General features: G+C 40.7%; 1 protein-coding gene across 12 annotated transcripts in view; it reads left to right on the forward strand.

The window, feature by feature from the left end:
* The window catches only part of LOC122562047 (multiple PDZ domain protein), a 368714-nt gene that overhangs the window by 311455 nt on the left and 34483 nt on the right, over positions 1-22776 (forward strand). For all 12 annotated transcript variants that reach the window (XM_043714532.1, XM_043714569.1, XM_043714586.1 and 9 more), the window contains 5 exons: positions 2636-2710; positions 5258-5429; positions 8473-8618; positions 12706-12789; positions 19814-20007. In XM_043714532.1, the coding sequence (XP_043570467.1) occupies positions 2636-2710; positions 5258-5429; positions 8473-8618; positions 12706-12789; positions 19814-20007 (671 nt within the window). The remainder of the gene's footprint in view (positions 1-2635; positions 2711-5257; positions 5430-8472; positions 8619-12705; positions 12790-19813; positions 20008-22776) is intronic.

Below are 22776 nucleotides of genomic sequence, written 5' to 3' on the forward strand. Positions count from 1 at the left end.
CAACACTACCATTATAGGGCAAGTGAAACAAAGAACAGCCAGGGAATTCCTAGAAGCATGGCACTCATCCACAAACTCCATCAACAAACACATCGACCTGGACCCAATATACCGGCTACTACAGCGGACAGCTGAAACTGACAACTGGAAGCGGCAGGGACAGAGCACTATAAATGCCGGAGGAAACACCACAGAAGCGCTTCACAGGAGGCTCCCAAGTACTGAGGATGTCACCTAGACAGGGGACGAAACGTTTGCAACAAAAACTTCCAGCTTGGCGAACAGAACCACAGCAACGAGCACCCGAGATAAAAAATCTTCTCACAAACTATGTATCAATATTACATAGACAAACTTCTCATTGTGTTGACTAAAAGTGCACTTATTATGAGCTTTCAGCACAGTTTCATCAATGTGGGACATTTGTTTTGAAACATTGTCTGCTTACTATTTTGTAAGAACAGATTTCTATGCACTACACTTAAATTAAGTAAAGATGTGTAATGTTTTATATATACTGAAACACTACGTTTATGAATAAAGACAAAAGATTATTGAGGGTAAGGAAAGAATATATATAAAAAAGGAAAACAAAGAGGAACTGCAAAGTTAAATATCGATGAGAGTCAAGCAAAATAGTGACAGATTTTGCATGCACACCAATAAGTGTGCATGCAAAGGATAAGATTGTAGCCATTAAGGGATAAGCATAGTAGCAGATGTGTTAAGTTGTTAGCTTACGTTTGTGTGTATCACGGAGACCAAATTGTCTCAACAGCAGTAAGATCATCTCATATAACATTTTCTTATAATATGATAGTTGGTTTTCTATCACACCTGTGGCAGCTTTGAAATCTTACTATGTTAAAGAGGCCTCATAAATGTACTTGATTATTGAAATAGAACAGGCAAATATGACATTGAGTAATGAGTTGAATAATGACATAAGTGCATTTAATATAAATGGAATATATTAAATTAAACAAACTGAAAGAGGACAGAATCCCTGGACAGGTTGGATCACATTCACACATTTTAAAAGAATCGAGGAAAGAGATAGTAAAGGAACTTTCATTAGTAATGGGTAGTACTAGAAGACTGGCAGGCAGCTAACAAAATGCATGTATTTAAGAAGGAAAATAGAACCTGTCCAAGGAATTATAGACCAGTCATCTTAAAATTGGTAGTCGGAATAATAATAGAATCCCTACTAAGGGAGAAAATGCAAAACACAGCTAGAAATAAAAGTAGAAACAAAAAAATGTAAATGTTGGAAATTCAGAAGATACAATTTAATTGGATTTTTAAAGACCATGATTAAGATGCCCCATACTAGCCTAATATACAAGAGTAAAAGATGAGTGTCAGAATCGATTGCTAGTTGGCATGAGAAGTTGCCAGAGAAGTTCAGCAGAATTTTTGCAGCATCTGTGTGGAGAAAAGAGGGTTAACATTTTGAGTCCGAAGACACTTGATCAGAACTGTTGTATTGATCTTTGAATAAACTATACTCCGAGTACTGCATACATTGGTGAGGCCTGTTCTGGAATACTGTGTTCAGTTCAGGTCACCCAGTTATTGGAGGGAAATTAATAAGCTCGAGATGGTTCAGAAGAGATTTACCAGGATGTTGCTGGGTATGAAAGGTTTGAGTTATAAAGAAAGGCTGGGACTTCTTTCGCTGGAGCGTACAAGGTTGAGAGGTGACCTTATAGAAGTTTGTGAAATAGTGAGAGGTATTGATAGGGTTAATGGGAGCTGCCTTTTCCCTAGGATAGGGGATTACAAGACTAGTGGCTACATTTTTAAGATGAGGGGAGAGAAATTAAAACAAAAGAGGAAATATTTTACACAGAGGGTCTTTCGTGTGTGGCATGAACTTCCTGAAAAGTGGGTGGATGTGTGAACAGTTACACTGTTTAAAAATGTTGGATAAGTATATGAATACAAAAGGTTTGGATGGATAGGGGCCAGAAGCAGGCAGATGGGACTAGTTTAGTTTGGGATTATGTTTGGCATGGGCTGGTTGAGCGGAAGAGTCCGTTTCCATGCTTGAGGGGTGACTTGAGGGAGATGTTCAAAATTATGAAAGATTTTGAGAGATTGGATCAGCATTCCCTCTAATTTTCATTCTAGCTGTATGAGCCTTCAAGGTCCATATGTGGTAGCAACTGAAAGAACTGGAAGTCATTGCCAAGATCAGTGTGCTAATCACTGGATATGAAATAGTTGTGCATCATGCAGCTGAGAAAGGAACAATGTTGGAGTGGATCTAGAGAGAATGTGGTCTCTTTGAGAGAGGAGCATGACCAGAAGCCATCAGTATAAGAGAGTCATCAAGACATCCGCTGTGGAAGTCAGAAGAAACTTTCTCATCAATAGAGATTAAACTTGCTACCACAGGGACTGGTTGAAGCAAATTAGCTACATACACTTAGAGGACAAGCTAGCCAGGTGTATGAAGAAGAATGGAAGTAGAGCATGGTGATAGATTTAGTTGAGAAGAACTTTAAACAGAGGCATGAAGTGTTTGGGCTGAATAGCCTCTTCCTGTGTTACCTATCTTATACAATCCTGTAAATAACACAAGAAAGTTGTTCTCTGAATCAATGTCTAATAGATTCCATTTCCATAGGATGGAAGGATTAAGGTTGGGGATCGTATCTTGTCCGTGGATGATGAACGCGTTGTAGGCTATCCTGTTGAAAAGGTATCTATATTATTCTATTTTGTCTGTCATATTAACTAATCACTTCTCAATACCACATTTAATTAATAGTTGCTCTCCTATTGTGAACGGGGAAAAATAAATAGTAATGACTTGAAAGAGTCCACATTACAGAAGAGGAGGTGCTGAGGGTCTTAAAACGCATAAAGGTAAATAGATCCATGGTACCTGATCAAGTGTATTCCAGGGCATTGTTAGAAGTTAACGAAGAAATTGCGGGGCCCCTAGCAGAGATATTTGAATTATTGACAACCACGGATGAGGCTAATTTTGTGCCTTTATTTAAGAAAGGCTGCAAGGAAAAGCCCAGAAACAATAGACTGGTGAGTTTGATGTCTGTGGTGAGTAAGTTGTTGGAGGGGATTCTGAGAGACAGAATTTACAGGCATTTGGAGAGACAAAGGTTGATTAGGGCTAGTCAGCATAGTTTTAAGCATGGGAAATTGTATCTCATAAACTTGATTGAGTTTTTTTGAGAATATAACCAAGAAAATAGACAAAGGCAGAGTGGTAGACCTTGTCTTCATGGACTTTAACAAAGTCTTCGACAAGGTTCCTCATAGTATGGTTAGTAAAATTAGATTGCGTGGAATCCAGAGAGAGCTGGCAAATTGATTTGATGATTAGAGACAGAGGGTGGTGGTAGAGGGTTATTTTTGAGACTGGAGGCCTGTGACCAGCGGTGATCTGCAAGGATTAGTGTTACATCCACTGATGTTTGTCATTTATATAAATGATTTGGCTGAGAATGTGGGAAGCACAATTAGTATGTTTGTGGATGAGACCAAAACTGATCGTATAATGGACAATGAAGAAGGTTACCTAAGAGTTCAACAGGATCTTGATTAGCTGGGCCAATAATCCAAGAAGTGGCAGATGAAGTTTAATTTAGTTAAATGCAAGATGTTGCATTTTCGTAAGGCAAACCAGGGCAGCACTTAAAGTTAATGGTAGGCCCTGGGCAGTGTTGTCGAACGGAGAACTTGTAGTTCAGTTACATAGTTCCTGAAGTTAAAAATCACACAACACCAGGTTATAGTCCAATAGGTTTAATTGGAAGCACACTAGCTTTCGGAGCGACGCTCCTTCATCAGGTGATGAAGGAGCATCGCTCCGAAAGCTAGTGTGCTTCCAATTAAACTTGTTGGACTATAACCTGGTGTTGTGTGATTTTTAACTTTGTACACCCCAGTCCAACACCGGCATCTCCAAATCATAGTTCCTGAAAGTAGTGTTGATAAAGAAGCGTTTGGCACATTTGCCTTCATTGGTCAGAGCATTGATTATAGGAGTTGGTACATGTTGTGGCTGTACTCAACATTGGTGAGTATTGTATACAGTTCTGGTTGCCCTGCTTTAGGAAAGAGTGCAGAAAAGATTTACAACGATGTTACTTGGACTAGAAGGTTTGAGTTGGTTTGAGTTATAAGGAGAGGCTGGATAGGTTGGGACGTGTTTCCCTAGGGCATAAGAGATTGAGGGGTTACATAGAGGTTTATCAAATCATAAGGGACATAGATAAGGTGAATAGCCAAATTCTCTTTCCTAGGTTAGGGGTGTAAGAAGCTGGAGAGTATAGTTTTAAGTAAGAGGGGGAAGATTTAAAAAGGACCTGAGGGGTAATGCGTTCACACAGAGGATGGTGTGTATGTGGAATGAATTATCAGAGGAGGTGGTGAATGCATTACGGTTAAAACATGTAAAAGACCTTTGGACAGGTACCTGAATAAGAAAGGTATAGGTGGATATAGCCAAACACAGGCGAATGGGGCTAGTTTAATTTTGAGAAACTTGGTAGGCATGGATGAGTTGGACTGAAGAGTCTATGTGCTGGATACTCTATAGCTGTATTTGTTCAAAGAAGGCCTTGCTGAGGCACCAATTAATTGTATGCATTTTACAGTTCTTGATGAATATTTGGTAAAAGGAAGTTTCATCCCACTGATGGGCTTCAGCTAAAAAAAGTTCCTCAGGCAATACACTTTTCTCTCAGTTAAGATTCATTTGAGTGTTAAATCATTTCAGTTCATCCTTTGAATCTGCTTTTTTCAAGTTTAGTATTATATCTGAATTTCAATGCACTGATATGTCCAAGATCATCCTAAACTTCATTATGGTCATTGTTTCCCATTGATGCCTCATATTTCATTTTTCCTCTGCTGTTTCAAGTTGAGATGAGTTTTTTTCTCTTCTATTGTTCTTAACACACTGGTCACCTTTGAAGTTACTGTGTTTCTTATGTCTGCCCCTATCTCATGACTGTTATCTGCATTGAGCTAATTAATTTTGCTTCCAGTAGATAGGACGCTGGGTGGCACCAATGCAGTTCATGATGGCATGTAATGCCAGCAACATTGAGGAATTACTTATTTTAATATTGTTGCTTTAAGCTTGTTGCATGATGATCTGAAGTTAATTACTATGAAATAAATTGGTTCTTTTTATCAGTATCATGTCATTTTTTAATGCGAAGCAATTAATTTATATTATTTACATGTGAGCATTAATAAATTGCTGGGATTTTCCTAGGTTATAAGTTTGCTGAAAAAAGCAAAGAATACTGTAAAACTAACCATCAGTTTGGATGAAGTGAATGTACAGACATCACCCGTTTCCACTGCTCCATTCGAGTCTAAAAGCATTCAGCCTCCTTCAGTACAGAATATTGCTGAATCAGCTGATACAGATTGCAACAATAAGGGTAAGCAATATTTAAGTACATACATTCAATGTAAAGTATATTTAGCCTCTTATGCATCCCTTGATTTTCTTTGCCTCTCCATTGGTGGCTATGCTTTCAACAGTGGTCTGGAATTTCTTCCCGAACTCGCTCCATGTTTTCCTGTTGCTTAGCACTTGAAAGCTACCTCTTTGAGTGAACTTTCGGGTACCTGACCTAAGGTCACTTCTTGCTCAGTATAAAATATTGTCTGATAACATTCATTGAGAACACATTGATTCATTATGTTTAAGGGATTCTACAAATGCCAGTTGTTATTTTTCACTTGTAAATTAACAGCCTGAAAAGACATTTTGTCAGGCTTTCCTTTATACAGGCTGAAGTTCTAACGAAATATTTGGATACAGAACACGAGTCCGCAAAATGAGTACAAATTGAGAATAGAAAAGGTTTCAATGGATTTAAGAGTTTGGATGCCTAAAGTAATAACAAAAGATCTCAACAATCTGTTGTCAAAATCTTCTTATTACACAATATCCTTGAAACGCTTCTAAAATCATAATTTTATTTATTATAGAATCATTACATTCATTAACTCCATGTTTTACTGAAAGCCATACCTTAAAATATTAGTATATGTTGTGCCATGTAACATGGAGAATGGGGTGAAATAGAGCTCAGTACTACCTGTTTTAAGGCAACGACAAGATCTCTTTAAGTATCAGGATGGCATCTGCAAGGATCACCACCAGTGACATTCAATAGAAAATACTGTTGTGTTTGTTGCATTTCTGGATCTTTCTGCAATTCAGTGAGCTTTGGATACTTTTGTGGCATAGCTTCTACAAGAAATATCAAAGACTGACATGGTTGAATAGATATTAGTTTGGACTTTGCTTATAAGACACACGAGCACACACACACACAACCCCGGCAACTGTCATTGAAAGGGGGTGTTTTGGAAAACTAAAATTAACATATCAATATCTGCCGTATTCCTTTGCCATTTTCCATTGCTAATTATAGAATCATAAAATCCCTACAGTGCAAAGGCCAAATTGGCCCATCGAATCTGCACAGGCCCTTGGACAGCATCCCACCCAGACCCACCTTATCCCCGTAAGTGCACATTTCTAATTCACCTAGCCTACACATCCCTGGGCACTAGTGGACAATTTATCGTGGACAATCCATCTAACCTGCACATCTTTTGACTGGGTGGAAACCAAAGCACCTGGAGAAAACCCATGCAGACATTGGGAGAACATGTAAATTCCATGCACGCAGCCACCCAAGGCTAGAATCAAACCTGGGTCCCTGATGCTATGAGGCAGTAGTGCTATTTACTGTTTTGCCTTTCTCCAGTCTCACTTTCTATTGTACCAATGCTTACTTTAACTGTTTCAGTCTTTAAGTATTTATTGAAACTGATGCAAACATTTTTTATATTTCTGGCTAGCTTTCTTTCAAACAGTTAATTTTTCTTTTTTGCTGTTTCTATTTTTCGTCCAATCTTCTGACCTGCTATATTTTATTGCGCATTTTTTTCTTTAAGTTTGGTATTGTCTTTAACATTTCTGGTTAATCATGGATAGTGGATTCTTGAAATTTTTCTTCCTGTTGGACTGTAATTTTAATGGTGATTTATGTTATCTGAAATATTCCCTTAATCATATTACTAAGGAATGAAACACAAGCATCTGTTCTGCCTGTTTGTGAGTTTTTTTGTGTCAAAAATGAGAGGTGTCTACATGTGCCAAAAACATCAATTTGCATATGTCACATTGGATACAGGAACAATCAATGCATGTTTGTACTATTTTTCTTTTCTCCTTTTTCTGGTTTTGGTGTATTTTGTCAACAGTTTTTTTTTAAGAGACTGCTAGGTTGCAGGATGTATAAAAAATGTTTTATCTTAATATGAAGCATGATAACGAGAATACTTGTGCTATAATTGTAGATGCTAGAATAGCTGTACCTCTATGGTGAACCAACCCCATGTCCACATCCACATCCACAGAAGAGGGCATGAATAAAAATACTATCTTAAAATAATTTAGACATTTGCAATTTTTGAGAAAATTTGTAGCTCAGGATGAGGCTCAGGTTGTAAGTTTGCACGCTGAGCAGGAAGGTTTGTTTTCAGAAGTTTCGTCACCATGCTAGATAACATCATCAGTGAACCTCCAGTGAAGTGCTGGTGTTCTGTACTGCTTTCTATTTATGTGTCTTGGTCTGTTAAGGTGGGTGATATCATCTTTGGTTCTTTTTCTCAGGGGTTGCTAAATGGGGTCCATATCAATGTGTTTATTGATGAAGTTCCGGTTTGAATGCCAGGTCTCTAGGAATTCCCATGCATGTCTCTATTTAGCCTGTCCTAAGATGGATGTTTTGTCCCATTCAAAGTGGTGTCCTTCTTTGTCTAAGGATACCAGTGATAGTGGGTCAGGTCTTTTGGTGGCTAGTTTGGTCAGGTCTTTTGGTGGCTAGTTGGTGTTTGTGTATCCTGGTGACTAGTTTTCTGCCCGTCTATCCAATGTAGTGTTTGTCACAGTCCTTGCAGCATATTTTTAGACATAATTCGGACATTATGAAAAATAGCTTAAGTTAAAAGAAACCTGCGGAAGGAACATGCAAATCAAAATAAAAAACACTTTTGTTGGTTTGGGGAAAACCGTTGATTGATTGAAAGAAATTTCAGTATTTGTACCAAGCTTAACTTTGTGAGCACTTATTGCTTGGCAATGTTTCAGACTTCAGTATTTTCCACCTATAAATGTCAGGAATTAAGAGTACAGTGACTGATCATCATGTCCAAGGTGAAACTTCTTCTAAGTATCAGCATTTTAAGTCTGATGCATGAATCGTCTGCTGTGCATTATTGTGAGTAAGATGCTGAAAAGAAGCCCTCCACCAGGGTTTTTCATACCTTACAGAAGAGGTTATTTAATCACTTTTCTAAATATACACGGTATTTATCAATAAGCACAATTTTGAGTCAAATAGTTTGTATTCTGCTCATTTCGCATAACGAGAACAAAATTTGTTTTCATTATGAATAAAGGATCAAGCAGAGCTTCATCTCCTGGTTCTTCATCTTTCGATATATCCTCTTGCCCAATTGTCCCTGGACGAGAAACAACAATTGAAATTTCAAAAGGATGTACTGGACTTGGGCTGAGTATTGTTGGAGGAGCAGATACGTTATTGGTGAGTACATTTGATGCATTTAATCCCCTAAATTCTAGTGTCTGTAGTTTTCAAAATACTTCTTACTAGTTATTTTATGAAGCAGTTCATTTACGTTGAGTGTATTGTTTGCTAAATCTATTGTAAGTATAAGAACATAGAACATTACAGTGCATTACAGGCCCCTTGGCCCTCGATGTTGCACTGACATGTGAAACCAATCTGAAGCCCATCCAACCTAAACTATTCTATTTTCATCCATATGTTTATCCAATGACGACTTAAATGCCCTTAAAGGTGGCGAGTCTACTACAGTTGCAGGTAGGCATTCCACACCCCTACTACTCTCTAAGTAAAGAAACTGCCTCTGACGTCTGTTCTGTGTTTATCACCCCTCAATTTAAAGCTATGTCCCCTCGTGCTGTCCATCACCATCTGAGGAAAAAGGCTTCACTATCTGCCCTATCTAACCCTCTAATTATCTTATATGTCTCAATTAAGTCACCTCTCAACCTACTTCTCTCTAATGAAATCAGCCTCAAGTCCCTCAGCCTTTCCTCACAAGATCTTCCCTCCAAACCAGGCAACATCCTAGTAGATCTCCTCTGAACCCTTTCCAAAGCTTCCACATCCTTCCGTTAATGTGGTGACCAGAACTGCATGCAACACTCCAAGTGTGGCTACACCAGAGTTTTGTACAGCTGTAACATGACCTTGTGGCTCTGATACTCAGTTCCTCTACCAATAAAAGCCAATGCACCATATGCCTTCTCAGCAACCCTATCAATCTGGGTGGCAACCTTCAAGGATCTACACACGTGGACACTGATATCTCTATGTTCATCCACACTACCAAGAATCTTACCATTAGCCCAGTTCTCCTTATTCCTGTTGCTCCTTCCAAGGTCATTCACTTCACACTTTTCCACATTAAACTCCATTTTCCATCTCTCAGCCCAGCTCTGCAGCTTATCTTTGTCCCTCTGTAACTTGCAATATCCTTCGCATTATCCAGAACTCCACTGACCTTCATGTAATCCGCAAATTTACTAACCCATCCTTCTATACTGTCATCTAGATCGTTTATAAAAATGATAAACAGCAGTGACCCCAAACAGATCCTTGCGGTACACCACTAGGAACTGAACTCCAGGATGAACATCTCCCATCAATCACCATCCCCTGTGTTCTTCCAGCTAGTCAATTTCAGATCCAAAATCACCAAATCCCCGTCAATCCCATGCCTCCGTGTTTTCTGCAATAGCCTACTGTGGGGAATTTTGTCAAACGCCTTACTGAAATCCATATACACCACATCAACTGCTTTACCCTCACCCCAGTCCAACACCGGCATCTCAAATCATGCTTTACCCTCATCCACCTGATGATCACCTTCTCAAAGAACTATAATAAGCTTTGTGAGGCACGACCTCCCCTTCACAAAACCAGGTTGACAATCCCTAATCAACGTATTCCTCTCTAGATGATTGTAAATCTTATCTCTTATAACCCTTTCCAACACTTTATCCACAACCAAAGTAAGGCTCACCGGTCTATAATTGCCAGGATTGTCTCTACTCTCCTTCTTGAACCAGTGGGCAACATTTGCTATCCTCCTGTAGACAATGACAAGATAAAGATCAAAACCAAAGGCTCTGTAGCCTCCTCCCTGACTTCCAAGAGAATCCTATGTTAAATCCCTTCCGGCCCATGGGACTTAATTATTTTCACACTTTCCAGAATCGTTAATACTATCTTTGTGAACCTCAGCCTCATCTGGTCTAGTAGTATTGATTGGTATTATATGCTTATTTGGGAAGAAAGCCCATTAACTATTAGAATTGATCTAAAATCTCCCCCCGCAGATGAAAATGTTCTAGCAATATTGTTTTGTATTTGTGTACTATTTTGAAATTATACAGCTCATCCACAATGTGAAGGAATCTTTCGGAAGACTGGTGGCTTCAGGAGCTTTAAATGCTCTAGGATAAATATTATTTTTATTTTGCTGCGTGTGAAAAGTCCATAGAAGAAGTTAGGTCTTGGAGGATTGCATGTGTTTAGCAGAGCTTGCCCATTTCAATCTGTTAGCTTCAATAGATGGAAAATTGGTTGATTTCCCTTAAGTATGCAAGAACCTCACTGCCAGTTTCACTCCACATCTGTGTTCAGGTTACTCTTTATATCAACGCACAAGAAACATGAAAATGTGACCCAATTTTCATGGGAACCAATAACATAGCCAGAATATGTGGACGGCACGGTAGCACAGTGGTTAGCACTGCTGCCTCACAGTGCCAGAGATCCGGGTTCAATTCCCACCTCAGGTGACTGACTGTGTGGAGTTTGCACATTTTCCCCGTGTCTGCGTGAGTTTCCTCCGGGTGCTCCGGTTTCCTCCCACAGTCCAAAAATGTGTTATGTGAATTGGCCATGCTAAATTGCCCATAGTGTTAGGTGAAGGTGTAAATGTAGGGGAATGGGTCTGGGTAGGTTGCGCTTCGGCGGGTCAGTGTGGACTTGTTGGGCCGAAGGGCCTGTTTCCATACTGTAAGTAATCTAATCTAATCTAATATTTGAGCTTTGAATGGAAAAGGTTTTCACTGCATGTTGTGGAGTTTTAAGTCCACCGTGTGCATCGCTTTCCACCAGGGGTCCTGTCTAAAGTTGTCAGCCTGAATGATAGGATTGCCTGCTAGTTGGATGGAAACCACTCTGGAACAGGCTCAATCTGGATAGGAAAAATTGATCCATCAAGTTTGAAGCTTGATCCTGAGAGGGTTCAGTTCCTGATCCAGTAGATGGGAAGACACAATTCTTAAAACCAGAGAATCCAATTCCATATGTGTAGTCGTATTTGAGTGGAGAAGTGTGAACTAAGGCGAGTAGCTTGCTTGTTTTCCAGGCTGCACACCTGCTCCTAACGTGCAAGCTGTGTTGAAGAGGTCAGTAGCTTTACCCTGAAGTTGCTCCTGCCTCAGTTTTGCTGCTGGGTTAGCCAGGATCTTTGGAAACCCATGTGCTCAGAGTTAATCCTGCAATGTATTTAAACTTTGAGGCTACTGATCACATTGCTTTGTTTAAATTGATGATTTGCATCTTGGGAATGGCTTGTGTACCAGTTCCTTTCCCCATTCCAAATAAAGTGGAAATGGGTGAATTAGGATGAGGTTTACAATTTTTCAAGTTTCAGCATCTTAGCAGATCACAAAACATGTTACTAACATAAGTTAGTAACAATGTCCGTGGATATCCGTCATTGTGAAACTGGGATTGAAATTCTACCTCCTGGTACTTCAGAATTGTTTAAATCACTGTGTGGAACACAGTGTAACATCTCAACCCTGCACTTAAATTGAAAAGCATTTTGTTAAAAATGAACACACTAAACAGTCAAATAGAAAATGAGAATCATAAATCATGTAAAACAAAGATTGAGCCCAAGGTAATAAGAATTATGAAAACAAAAGAATGACAAGAAAGGCATGCCATCAGCAGATGGAAATTACCTGTGTAAACCTAACTACTTGGATAACAACGTTGAAGGTCTTAATACAGGCTAGAAGGCTCAATACCAATTAATCCAGTGCCAGATGGAATTGATCTCCAAGAATCAAAGACTGGAGAGAAGCTTCGTGAGACAATGTCATTGAGGGAGTTAACTATAGATTGGGAACAGGCCTATGTAATGCTCATGTTCAAAATAAGTCAAGTATTCCTTTAGAATTTATAACGAATTAATGTTGAGCAAATTAAATCAACTTGGTGAAACCAAAGAGATTATTGTAGTTAATGGATGGACTCAGGAGATAGATGTTTATTATTACAACTCAGAATTTCCTTAAAACTTTGTAAATATTTAATACCGAGTTATGGCAGATTCATGGGTAGTGTAGTAGCTGATACCTTTCAACTAACGGCACCTATTTTCTTTCATTAAAAATTTCTTCATGCTGTTTATACATATTTAATACTTGTGCTGCTGATCTGCAATTGGGAGCAAATGTGTATATACTAACAGATTTTGAGGTTTTGGAAATAGTCTATCAAACATATATCAGTTGTTCAATTTATATCAAGTACTGTTTGATCTGAATTGTATTTGCAGGGTACCATAATTATTCACGAAGTCTATGAAGAAGGAGCTGCAGCCAAAGATGGCAGATTGTGGGCTGGAGATCAGATATTGGAGGTAAAGAAGGATAATCTTGAAAACTAATTTACTGATGTTAGGTTGTGACTGAGAAAACCAACCAGTTGCATTGCAACGTTTATCATGCAACATCATTAATTTTTTTAAATTGAGCATAAATTTCATCAAATCTTTAAATTCATGAGAAAGGCTAAATCAAAAGTATTTGAATGAAATACCAAGGTGGGTAATTCAACCTCTCGAATCTATACCATCATCAAAATCATGATCAATCATCTACTTCAAGGAAATTTTCATAGGAACATAGGAACTAGAAGCAGGACTGGACAATTCAGCCTTGGGCCCCCTCCACCATTTAACATGATTATGGCTAATCTTATCCTGGTGTCAACTCCACTTTCCTGCCTGATCTCCATAGCTCTTTATATCCCACTTCTAATCAGAAACGTACTTATTTCTTTCTTTAACCTGGTCTGCCTCCATTGCACTCTGTGGCAGTGAGTTCCACAGATTCTCTGAAAGAAGTGATTTCTCCTCATCTCAGTTTTGAACCTACTTCCTCTCATTCCATATCTATGCCCTCTTGTTCAAGATTGCCCCACAAGAGAAAGCATTTGTTCAATGTGCACCTTATCAATCCTGTTTAGCATTTTATATACCTAATTCTTCTGAACTGCAGTGAGTACAAGCCCAAGCTGTTCAACTACATCTCATATGATAGCCCTTTAATCCCTGGAATCAACCTTGTGAACCTCCTCTGAACTGTCTGTAGTGCCTACACATCCATCCTCAAGTACAGAGACCAAAACTGGACATGATATTCCCAATGTGGTCTCACCAATATATCTAAGTTGTTCAATTTATGTTGAGTACTATTCATTTTATATAATTGTAGCAATGCAACTTTTATAATCTAGTCCTTTTGCAACAAATGCCAGAATTCCAGTTTTCTTCCTTATTATATACTGCACCTGCATACGCACTTCGAGTCATAGAGTCCTACAGAGACAGGTCCTTTGATCCAAACCGGTCGACGCCGACCAAATATCCAATCACTCTCCCCATTTCCCTACACCTGGCCCATATCCTTCCAAACCTTTCCTATCCATGTATTTGTCCAAATGGCTTTTAAATGTTATTAATGTACAAACACTTCTGCTGGCAGCTCGTTCCATATGCATATCAGCCTCTGTTTAAAAAAGTGTCCCCTTAGGTTCCCTTTTATTCTTTCCCCTCTAACCTTAAACTAATGCCCCCTAGTGTTTGATTCCCAACCCTGGGAAAAAGACTGAGTGCATTCATCCTATCCATGCCTCTGATGACCATATATAGTTCTATAAGATCCCCCCACAGTCTCCTATGCTCTAACCTCTCTGTAACTCAGACCACTGAGTCCTGACAACATCCTTGAAGATTTATTCTGCACACTTTCCACTTGAATAACATCCTTCCTATAGAAAGGTGACCAAATCTGAACGCAATACTCAAAATGCAGCCTCACCAATGTTCGATACAACTGCCAAATAACTTCCCAACTTCTATACTTGGTGCCCTGACTGATGAAGGCCAGTGTACCAAAAACTTCATTATGCCCTGTCTACCTGTGACTGCACTTTCAAAGAACCATTCACCTGAACTCCCAAGGTTCCTCTGTTCCACTGCATTCCTTAAGGCCCTATCTTTCACCATAAAACTCCTATGTTCATTTGATTTTCCAAAATGCAAGACCTCAGACTTCTCTAAACCTGCATATGCTGTTTCTTGGCCCACTTCCCCAGCTGATCAAGGTCCTGCTGCAACTCCTGGTAACCTTCCTCATTGTCCACGATACCTCCTATTTTACAGTCATCTGCAAACTTACTAATCATGCCTCGTACATTCTCATCCAAATCATTGATGTAGATAACAGACAGCAATGGGCCCAGCACTGACCCCTGAGGCACACCACTAGTCACAGGCCTCCAGTCCGACAAGCATCCTTCCACTATTACCCTCTGCTTCCTACCATCAAGCCAATTGTGAATGCAATTTGCCAGCTCTCCCTGGATTCCATGTGATATAACCTTCCAGAGCAACCTACCATGTGGAAACTTATCAAAGGCCTTACTGAAATCCATATAGACTACGTCTACCACTCTGTCCTTGTCAACCTTCCTGATCACTTCATCAAAAAACACTAACAAATTTGTGAGATGTGATCTCCCATGCACAAAGCTATTCTGACTATCCCTAATCAAACCCTGTCTTTCCAAATGCATGTATATATTATCTCTCAGAATCTTCTCAAGTAACTTACCCAATACAGATGTTAGGCTAACTGCTCTGTAGTTCCCAGGTTTTTCTTTGCCGCTCTTCTTGAATGAGAGCACAACATTCGCTACCCTCCAGTCTTCTCAGACCTCACCCGTGGCTAATGATGATACAAAAATATTAGCCAGGGCCCCTGCAATTTCTTCTCCAGCCTCTTGCAGTGTTCTTGGATATATTTGATCAGGACCAGGCGATTTATCCACCTTCATACATTCTAATGCATCCAATACCTCCTCTACTGTGATATAAACTGTCCCCTATATTTGACCACTAACATCCTCAAGTTCCCAAATCTTCATGACTTGTTCCACAATAAACGCAGACGAGAAATATTCATTGAGGACTTCGCCCATTTCCTTCAGTTCTACTCATACATGTCCAGTTTGGTCCTTGAGGGAACCTATTCTCTCTAGTTGTTCTTTTTCATTTAATATACATAAAGTACCTCTTTGGATTCACTCTAATTTTCTCAGCCAAGGCTATCTCATGCCCCCTTTTCACCCTCCTACCTGATTTCCTTTTTCAGTTAACTCCTGTATCCCCTATATACCTCCAGGGATTACGTTGATCCAAGTTGCCTGTACCTGAGCCATGCCCTCTACATTTTTCTGGTCAAAGCCTCAATATCTCTTGCCATTCAGGCTTCCCTATTCATGTCAACCTTGCCGTTCATCCTTAGACGAACATATGGATCTTGAACTCTAGCTATCTCACTTTTAAAGATCTCTCACTTGCCAAAGGTCCCTTTGCCTGCAAACAAGTACTTCAATCAGCCTCTGCAAGCTCCAGTCTAATTCCATCAAAACTTGCCTTGCCCCATTTAGAACTTGGATCTGTGGAGAGTTTTGTTCCTCTTCATAACTGTTTTAAAATTAATAGAACTATGGTGACTGGTCCCAAAGTGCTCTTCCACTGTCACCTCCGTCACCTCTCCTACCTTATTTCCCAAGAGTAGGTTGAGTTTTGTCCCCTTCCGAGTAGGACCCTCTACATACTGCTTAAGGAAACTTTCCTGAACCCACTTAACAAATTCCATCCCATCTAACCCCTGACATTATGGCAGCCACAGTCTATGTTAGAAAAATTAAAATCCTCTACTTTGACAACCCTATTGCTCCTGCAAGTCTCCCCAGTCTCCCTGCATTTTTGTTCCTCTAATTCCTGTTGAATATTTGGGGGCGTATAGTACAACACCAATAATGTCACCATCTCCTTCTTATTTTTTAGCTTTACCCACAAAGCCTCGCTGGATGATCTTTCATTTACCGCAATTCATGCACAAAGACACTCAGATCCCTCTGCTTCCCATTTAAGTAATAATTTGCCTTTTTATTTTTCCTTGGGATAACCTCATACTTATCCACATTAACCTCAATCTGCCAGATAGTGGTCCATTCTCCTAGCCTATCAAATCCCTCTGTAAACTCTTTATCTCCTTCATCACTGGTTGCTTTCCCGCCTATTTTAGTATCGTGCAGGAACTTTGCTATGTTACACTCTGTCCCTGCTTGCAGGTCATTTATATAGTCTGTAAATAGCTGAGGTCCAAGAACTGAACCCTGCAATACCCTACTAGTTAGGGCTTGCCATCCAGGGAAAGACCTAAATATCCTGACCTTCAGTTTTCTATCAGTCAGCAAATCCTCAATCCAAGCCAATATTCTACACTTAATCCCCTGGGACCTAACCTTATGAATCCGTCTTTTATACATTATCTTGTCAAATGCTTTCTGGAAGTCTAGATATACCGAATCCCCATTACCTACCTTGATGGTTGCATCTTTGTCAAGCACGACTTGCTCTTTCTGAAACTGTGCTGATCCTGGTGAACTGAACTTTGTTTGTCGATGTGTTCAGTTATCTCTTCCTTCATGACTGACACCAGCAATTACATTATCTGCTTCTAGCGTCTAGCCAGAAGCATCCCTCCTGCACCTGCCTTTCAAGCAGTGAATCCCAGACAGGTTTGGCCTCCACATAACAGTCCTGCCATCTCTGGAAGTTGTCTGTCCAGAACATTCCTTATAGCAGGATTTAGTACGTGGACTATATCTCTAAACAGCCCAACAGTATACATGGAGATTATTTGACCCATCCTGCCTGAAAGCTAACTAGTTTCACTTTGTGCTCTTCATCCTCTTTGAAAGTTACTGTTGAATTTGCCCTCAACACCCTTTCAGAAAACGTGTTCCAGCTTATAATCACTTGTTTTCTGTGAGGAATCAAGTATTTAAATAACTTGTTTGATTTATTTAAATCAACGTGCATAGTACCATGACCATGATGATTCACACCAAGTAAATTCCCATGTGCAAATAGTAGGTTTTTCTCATCTGTGTTTTATTACTTCTAAATGATACATCCCCTGTGGCTTTAGCAGAGATTTGGCAAGGCCAATAATTCCCTAATACTGATAGATTAGATACCTGTGATGATAAATGCCTTTTGGGTTTTGGAGATTGTGAGAGCCACAAAGACTCTTGCGTCTGCAAGAGCAGCCATGGTCAAAGGACAGGAAGGATCGTGTAGAGAAGAGTGGAGAAGAAAGGCTTGAGAACTAGAAGTACTTTGAGCAAAGTCCCAATTTCCATGTGCTCTTTAACTACCCTCTGTATTTTTATACATGTTTGAAATTCCTTGCATTTTTCTGACAGCAATAGTTCGTAGTACTTGGTTGTTCTTCATTCTACCCTATGGAAAAACTGGAATAAGCCAACATACACTCAGTTACCCACCATATCTAATCTTTTCTTTGGTGATATTCCTCAGCATTAATATCATGGCATTCTTACTGGAAGTGGACTCCTCCAAATTCTCTCCAAGTGTGTTCCCGGAAAGGCTAACAGAAGCATGCACATTTTCTGCTTTTGCAGAGGTTCGGGATGATCCCCAATGTTCAGCATTTACATACTGAGCATTGTTTGCACAGTTCGTTGCCCTCTGAGGCTCTTCTTTGCTGCCCTAATCTCATGTAATGAGTTTTAGCATGCGACAACCAAGTTGGTTGAACTGCTGTATATCCTGATATGTGGGTATCTGACCTTGCGGAAGGTCTGCATGAGGCATGCAAAAGAGCACCCTCAGCTGTTTGCCTTCTTCTGAGGACTCTTCAGCTGCCTCCTGCTGCTGCTCCTGTATCACACTCAAAGAAACTATGGGAGATATAGAATGCGAATTACTGTTAACATGGGATAAAAGCTCAAATTCCAGATGACATTTCATGATATTTCAGTAAGTAGTAACGTCAATTTCAGACTCTCCCTAATCGCCAAACCCTGTACCTCCATTGGTTGGTGACCCAAGTGATCGTCAGTCTTCCCTCTCACTCCCAGCATTTCCAACTCCAATGAACTCCCTTTCTCAACACTAAACAAAGAAGAGGATTCTTCCCTTGGAACCTTGAATATCTAACCCTGCTATTACACACTCACTTTGTGTTTGTCAGTTAGGGACAAGAGGCAGTATTTAAGTGAAGCATGGAAGTTAAATTTCTTCACGCTTAGCACTCTGGTTGTTTACTGTTGTCAAATATATCCTGAGTTCAAATCCATCATTTGATCCTCTGGGCTTGAGGTGCTATGAAATATAATCTACAATGGCCCTGATATTAAATGGATAAGCAAATAAGGTGCTAGGAAGCAAGGTCACAACTGCAAGACCCTCTGGGATCAGGTACATGGTTTCCTGTCCATCTTAAGAACAGTCACTCTCTTAAGTTACATGATGCAGTGTCCTACCTGACAACCAGTTAGATTAGGCGTGAACCATGGTGGGAGACTGTTCCCACCATCTCATTGTGGGAGAAGCTTGTGACTGGAAACAAGAAGGTGAGAGATTGGGGCTGTGATCTGGAGGAGCTGGGGGTGGGGAGGTGTAACGTTGAGTCATGTTCTGGAAGTTGGGAGCATCATGATTCCCATTTTAATCAGGAGGCTGCAGAGCTGACAGATCAGAGATTGGGGGTTGCATGTTAACCTGGTGAGAAAAGTATCTGGATCAGTGGTGCTGGATTAGATTAGATTTTTTTAGATTAGATTAGATTACAGTGTGGAAACAGACCCTTCGGCCCAACAAGTCCACACCGACCCGCCGAAGCGCAACCCACCCATACCCCTACATTTACCCCTTACCTAACACTACGGACAATTTAGCATGGCCAATTCACCTAACCTGCACATCTTTGGACTGTGGGAGGAAACCGGAGCACCCGGAGGAAACCCACGCAGACACGGGGAGAACGTGCAAACTCCACACAGTCAGTCGCCTGAGGCGGGAATTGAACCCGGGTCTCTGGCGCTGTGAGGCAGCAGTGCTGACCACTGTGCCACCATGCCGCCCACAAATCAAAGAAATTCTATTCACTAGATTCAAATCTGATTGTGCAAAGTAATAATTTGTAAATTTCCTCGTATGATGATCTTCACAGAGACCAACAGCGTTTAAGGAGAAATTCACACTTCTCATATTATCTAAAATAATTACTCCATAAGATTTCATGTTTCAAATAAAAAATACTTCACTGTACGAGAGTTAAACAAAACTGATACTTTTCTCACCAGGTTGTGGTGATACTTTTCTCACTACAGTCATTGTTTTTACCACCTTGGTGAGAAAAGTAGTCAAGGCTACATATGAAGAAACACGGCCATAATTTCATCTTGTCAAAGTCAACATATTTGCCCAATTATGCTGCCGGTCTTTCTTTTAGTATGATAATGATATCTTCATTTAACATTTCATTATATTTCTATAGGTTAATGGAATTGATTTGAGAGTTGCCACTCATGACGAAGCAATAAATGTTCTGAGACAAATTCCTCAAAAAGTACGTCTGACAGTCTACAGGGATGAAGGCCATTATAAGGAGGAAGATATGTATGATTTGCTGATTGTTGAATTGCACAAGAAACTAGGGAAAGGTCTTGGACTCAGTATTGTTGGAAAAAGGTATCAAAGAAATTCTATTCACTAGATTCAAATCTGATTGTGCAAAATAATAATTTGTAAATTTCCTCGTATGATGATTTTCACAGAGACCAACAGTGTTTAAGGAGAAATTCACACTTCTCATATTATCTAAAATAACTACTCCATAAGATTTCATGTTTCAAATAAAAAATACTTCACTGTACGAGAGTTAAACAAAACTGAATTACATAGTTTATAAGTACATCTGCTTCAGATTGGAAAACCTCAACAAACACTGACATTTTAACTGCTTTTCTGCATTTGCCTCCATGTTAGAGATCCCTTATGCATGACAGGGTCTCGAAGATTCATTCACCAAGGTTTGCATTCTACAATTCAGTTTGGTTTTTCCTCAATATTCCAGCTACTCACTCAGTTGGAAGATCTCTTGAGGTCTTTCAACAGCTCACGTTTGTGGAATTGCCCAGATCAAGGTTAGGTCTCACTCACATTCTTGATGAGTGGCCTTTCAATCATACTCCTGTTGGTTTCTGATAGCCGTCTGCCATGGTTTCAACTGTTCTACATCACTTTGCCAATTCTCTGTCTGTGCTATTTCCAAGCTATATCTTAGTGTTTCCAGAATTCCAACCAAACCTCCAAACATTTGGGGCAGCAAGCGAGCTAACTCTCAAACCTCCCAACTGAAAATATCCACTTGTAAGGCCAAGCAATCAGAGGAAATCGAATGGAAGAGAATGGTGAGGAGCTACTGTTCTAATCGAAGAGTTCTCCTGCCAGAGACTGGTGAATCTATTGGCAACAACTATTATAGATGCGTAAGAGCAGTGTGGAAGCCACTTACTGAATCACAGGGCCTGCCTGCCTTGAGTGCAGTACAGGCTTAGGGACTGACTTGAGCTAAGGCCAGGATTGATGACACGTTTGATCATGATTATAAGTACTTTTGGTCAGGAACAAAGGTATGCTTAGTTAGGGCCACCTTTGGCTACAATTGCATTCGGGGACATGTCTTTACACAAGGCCAGGATGGGGAAGGCCACTTTTACCTGAGGCTGGGATAGGGGAAGCCACATTTAGCTGAGGCTAGGATACAGGAAATCTCCTGTAGTCAAGGCTGAGATGAGGGGATCCACCTTTAACTGTGGCCCAGTTGTGCTTGGTAAAGACTCACGACTTTCCTTTAGCCAAGACCAGAATTAGAAGTCACTGGTAGCTGCATTCACGGTTGGGGATTGTGTTTAGTCAATGCCAGGTTCAATGTTTACTTGCAGCTGCAGCTGGGATCAAGAATGTCTTTAGCTGGATCCAGAGTGTGGATGGACACCATGTGTGGCTACATGGGGTTGGAGAATGAGCCTGTAAAGAGGAGTGTTGGGAGTTTAAGAGACTGTAGGTTGAGATGGATGCTGCTATGTGAGAGTAGATGGAAAAGTGGGCTGGAAGAAGGTGTGAAGGGCAAAGTTGGCTACAGTAGATAGAAAGCAGTTTCAAAACTGTCAGCAACATAATCCTGAACTAATTACAATCCAAGAAAACTTCAAATCGCTGCTCTAAACGATTCCTTGCAAGTGAAGATTGAGATGCATTAAAAGGGCTGGTAACTGTCTGGTTAAAATCTGATGAAGGGGCTACTCTCTAAAAATTTGTGATTTCAAATAAATCTGTTGGACTATAACCTGGTGACGAAGAGGGTCATTCTGGAAAAGCACAGCCGGTCAGGCAGCATCCGATGAGCAAGTGAGTGGACATTTCGGGTATAAACCTTCATCAGGAATAAGGCTGGGGGGCCAAGGGGGCTGAGATGTAAATGGGAGGATTGGGGCAGGGGTTAAGGTAGCTGGGTATGCAATAGGTAGATGAAGGTGGGAGTTAAAGTGATAGGTCAGAGAGGAAGGTGGAGCAGATAGGTGGGAAGGAAGATGGATAGGTAGGACAGTGCCAAGTTGGGAGGTTGGGAGTGGGATAAGGTGTGGGGAGGAGAAATGGGGAAACTGGTGAACTCCACATTGATCCCCTGTGGTTGAAGTGTCCCAAGACAGAAGATGAAGTATTCTTCCTACAAGCGTCAGGTGGTCAGGGTTTGGCGATGGAGGAGGCCCAGGACCTGCATGTACTTGGGGGAGTGGGAGGGGAGTTAAAGTGTTCAGCTACAGGGCGTGGGGTTGGTTGGTGTGGGTGTCCCAGCTGCAAGTTGTGCAGTAGATGATGTGTGTGAAAGTACACGTAAACTTCTGTCGGATGTGGAAGGATCCTTTGGGGCCTTGGACGGAGTTGAAGGAAGTGGTGTGGACACAGGTGTTGCACCTCCTGTGATGGCAGTGGAAGATGCCGGGTGGGGGGGACCGTGGCGTGGACCTGATAAGGAGGGAATTGTCTCTCTGGAACGCAGATAGGGGTGGGGAGAGAGATATATCCCTGGTGGTGCGGTCTATTTGTAGTGGCTGAAACGGTCAAGGACGATGCATCGGAAGGTTGGTGAGATGGACGGTGAGGACCAGGGGGATCTGTCCTTGTTGTGGTTGGAGGGGTAGGATTCAATGACGGAGGTGTGGGAAGTGGAGGAGATCCACTGGAGGGCATTGTTGACCATGTGGGAGAGGAAATTGCAGTCTTTGAAGTAGGAAGCGATCTGGACTGTTTGAAGGTGAATTGGTCCTCTTAGGAGCAAATACAGCAGAAGCGGATGATTTGGGAATCAGGGATAATGTTTTTACAGGATGGGAGGAGGTATAGTCCAGATAGCTGCGGAGTTGGTGGGTTTGTAGGAGAGACCATTCCCTCCGC

The sequence above is a fragment of the Chiloscyllium plagiosum genome, chromosome 2, assembly GCF_004010195.1.
Source record: "Chiloscyllium plagiosum isolate BGI_BamShark_2017 chromosome 2, ASM401019v2, whole genome shotgun sequence".
NCBI classification, from domain to species: domain Eukaryota; kingdom Metazoa; phylum Chordata; class Chondrichthyes; order Orectolobiformes; family Hemiscylliidae; genus Chiloscyllium; species Chiloscyllium plagiosum.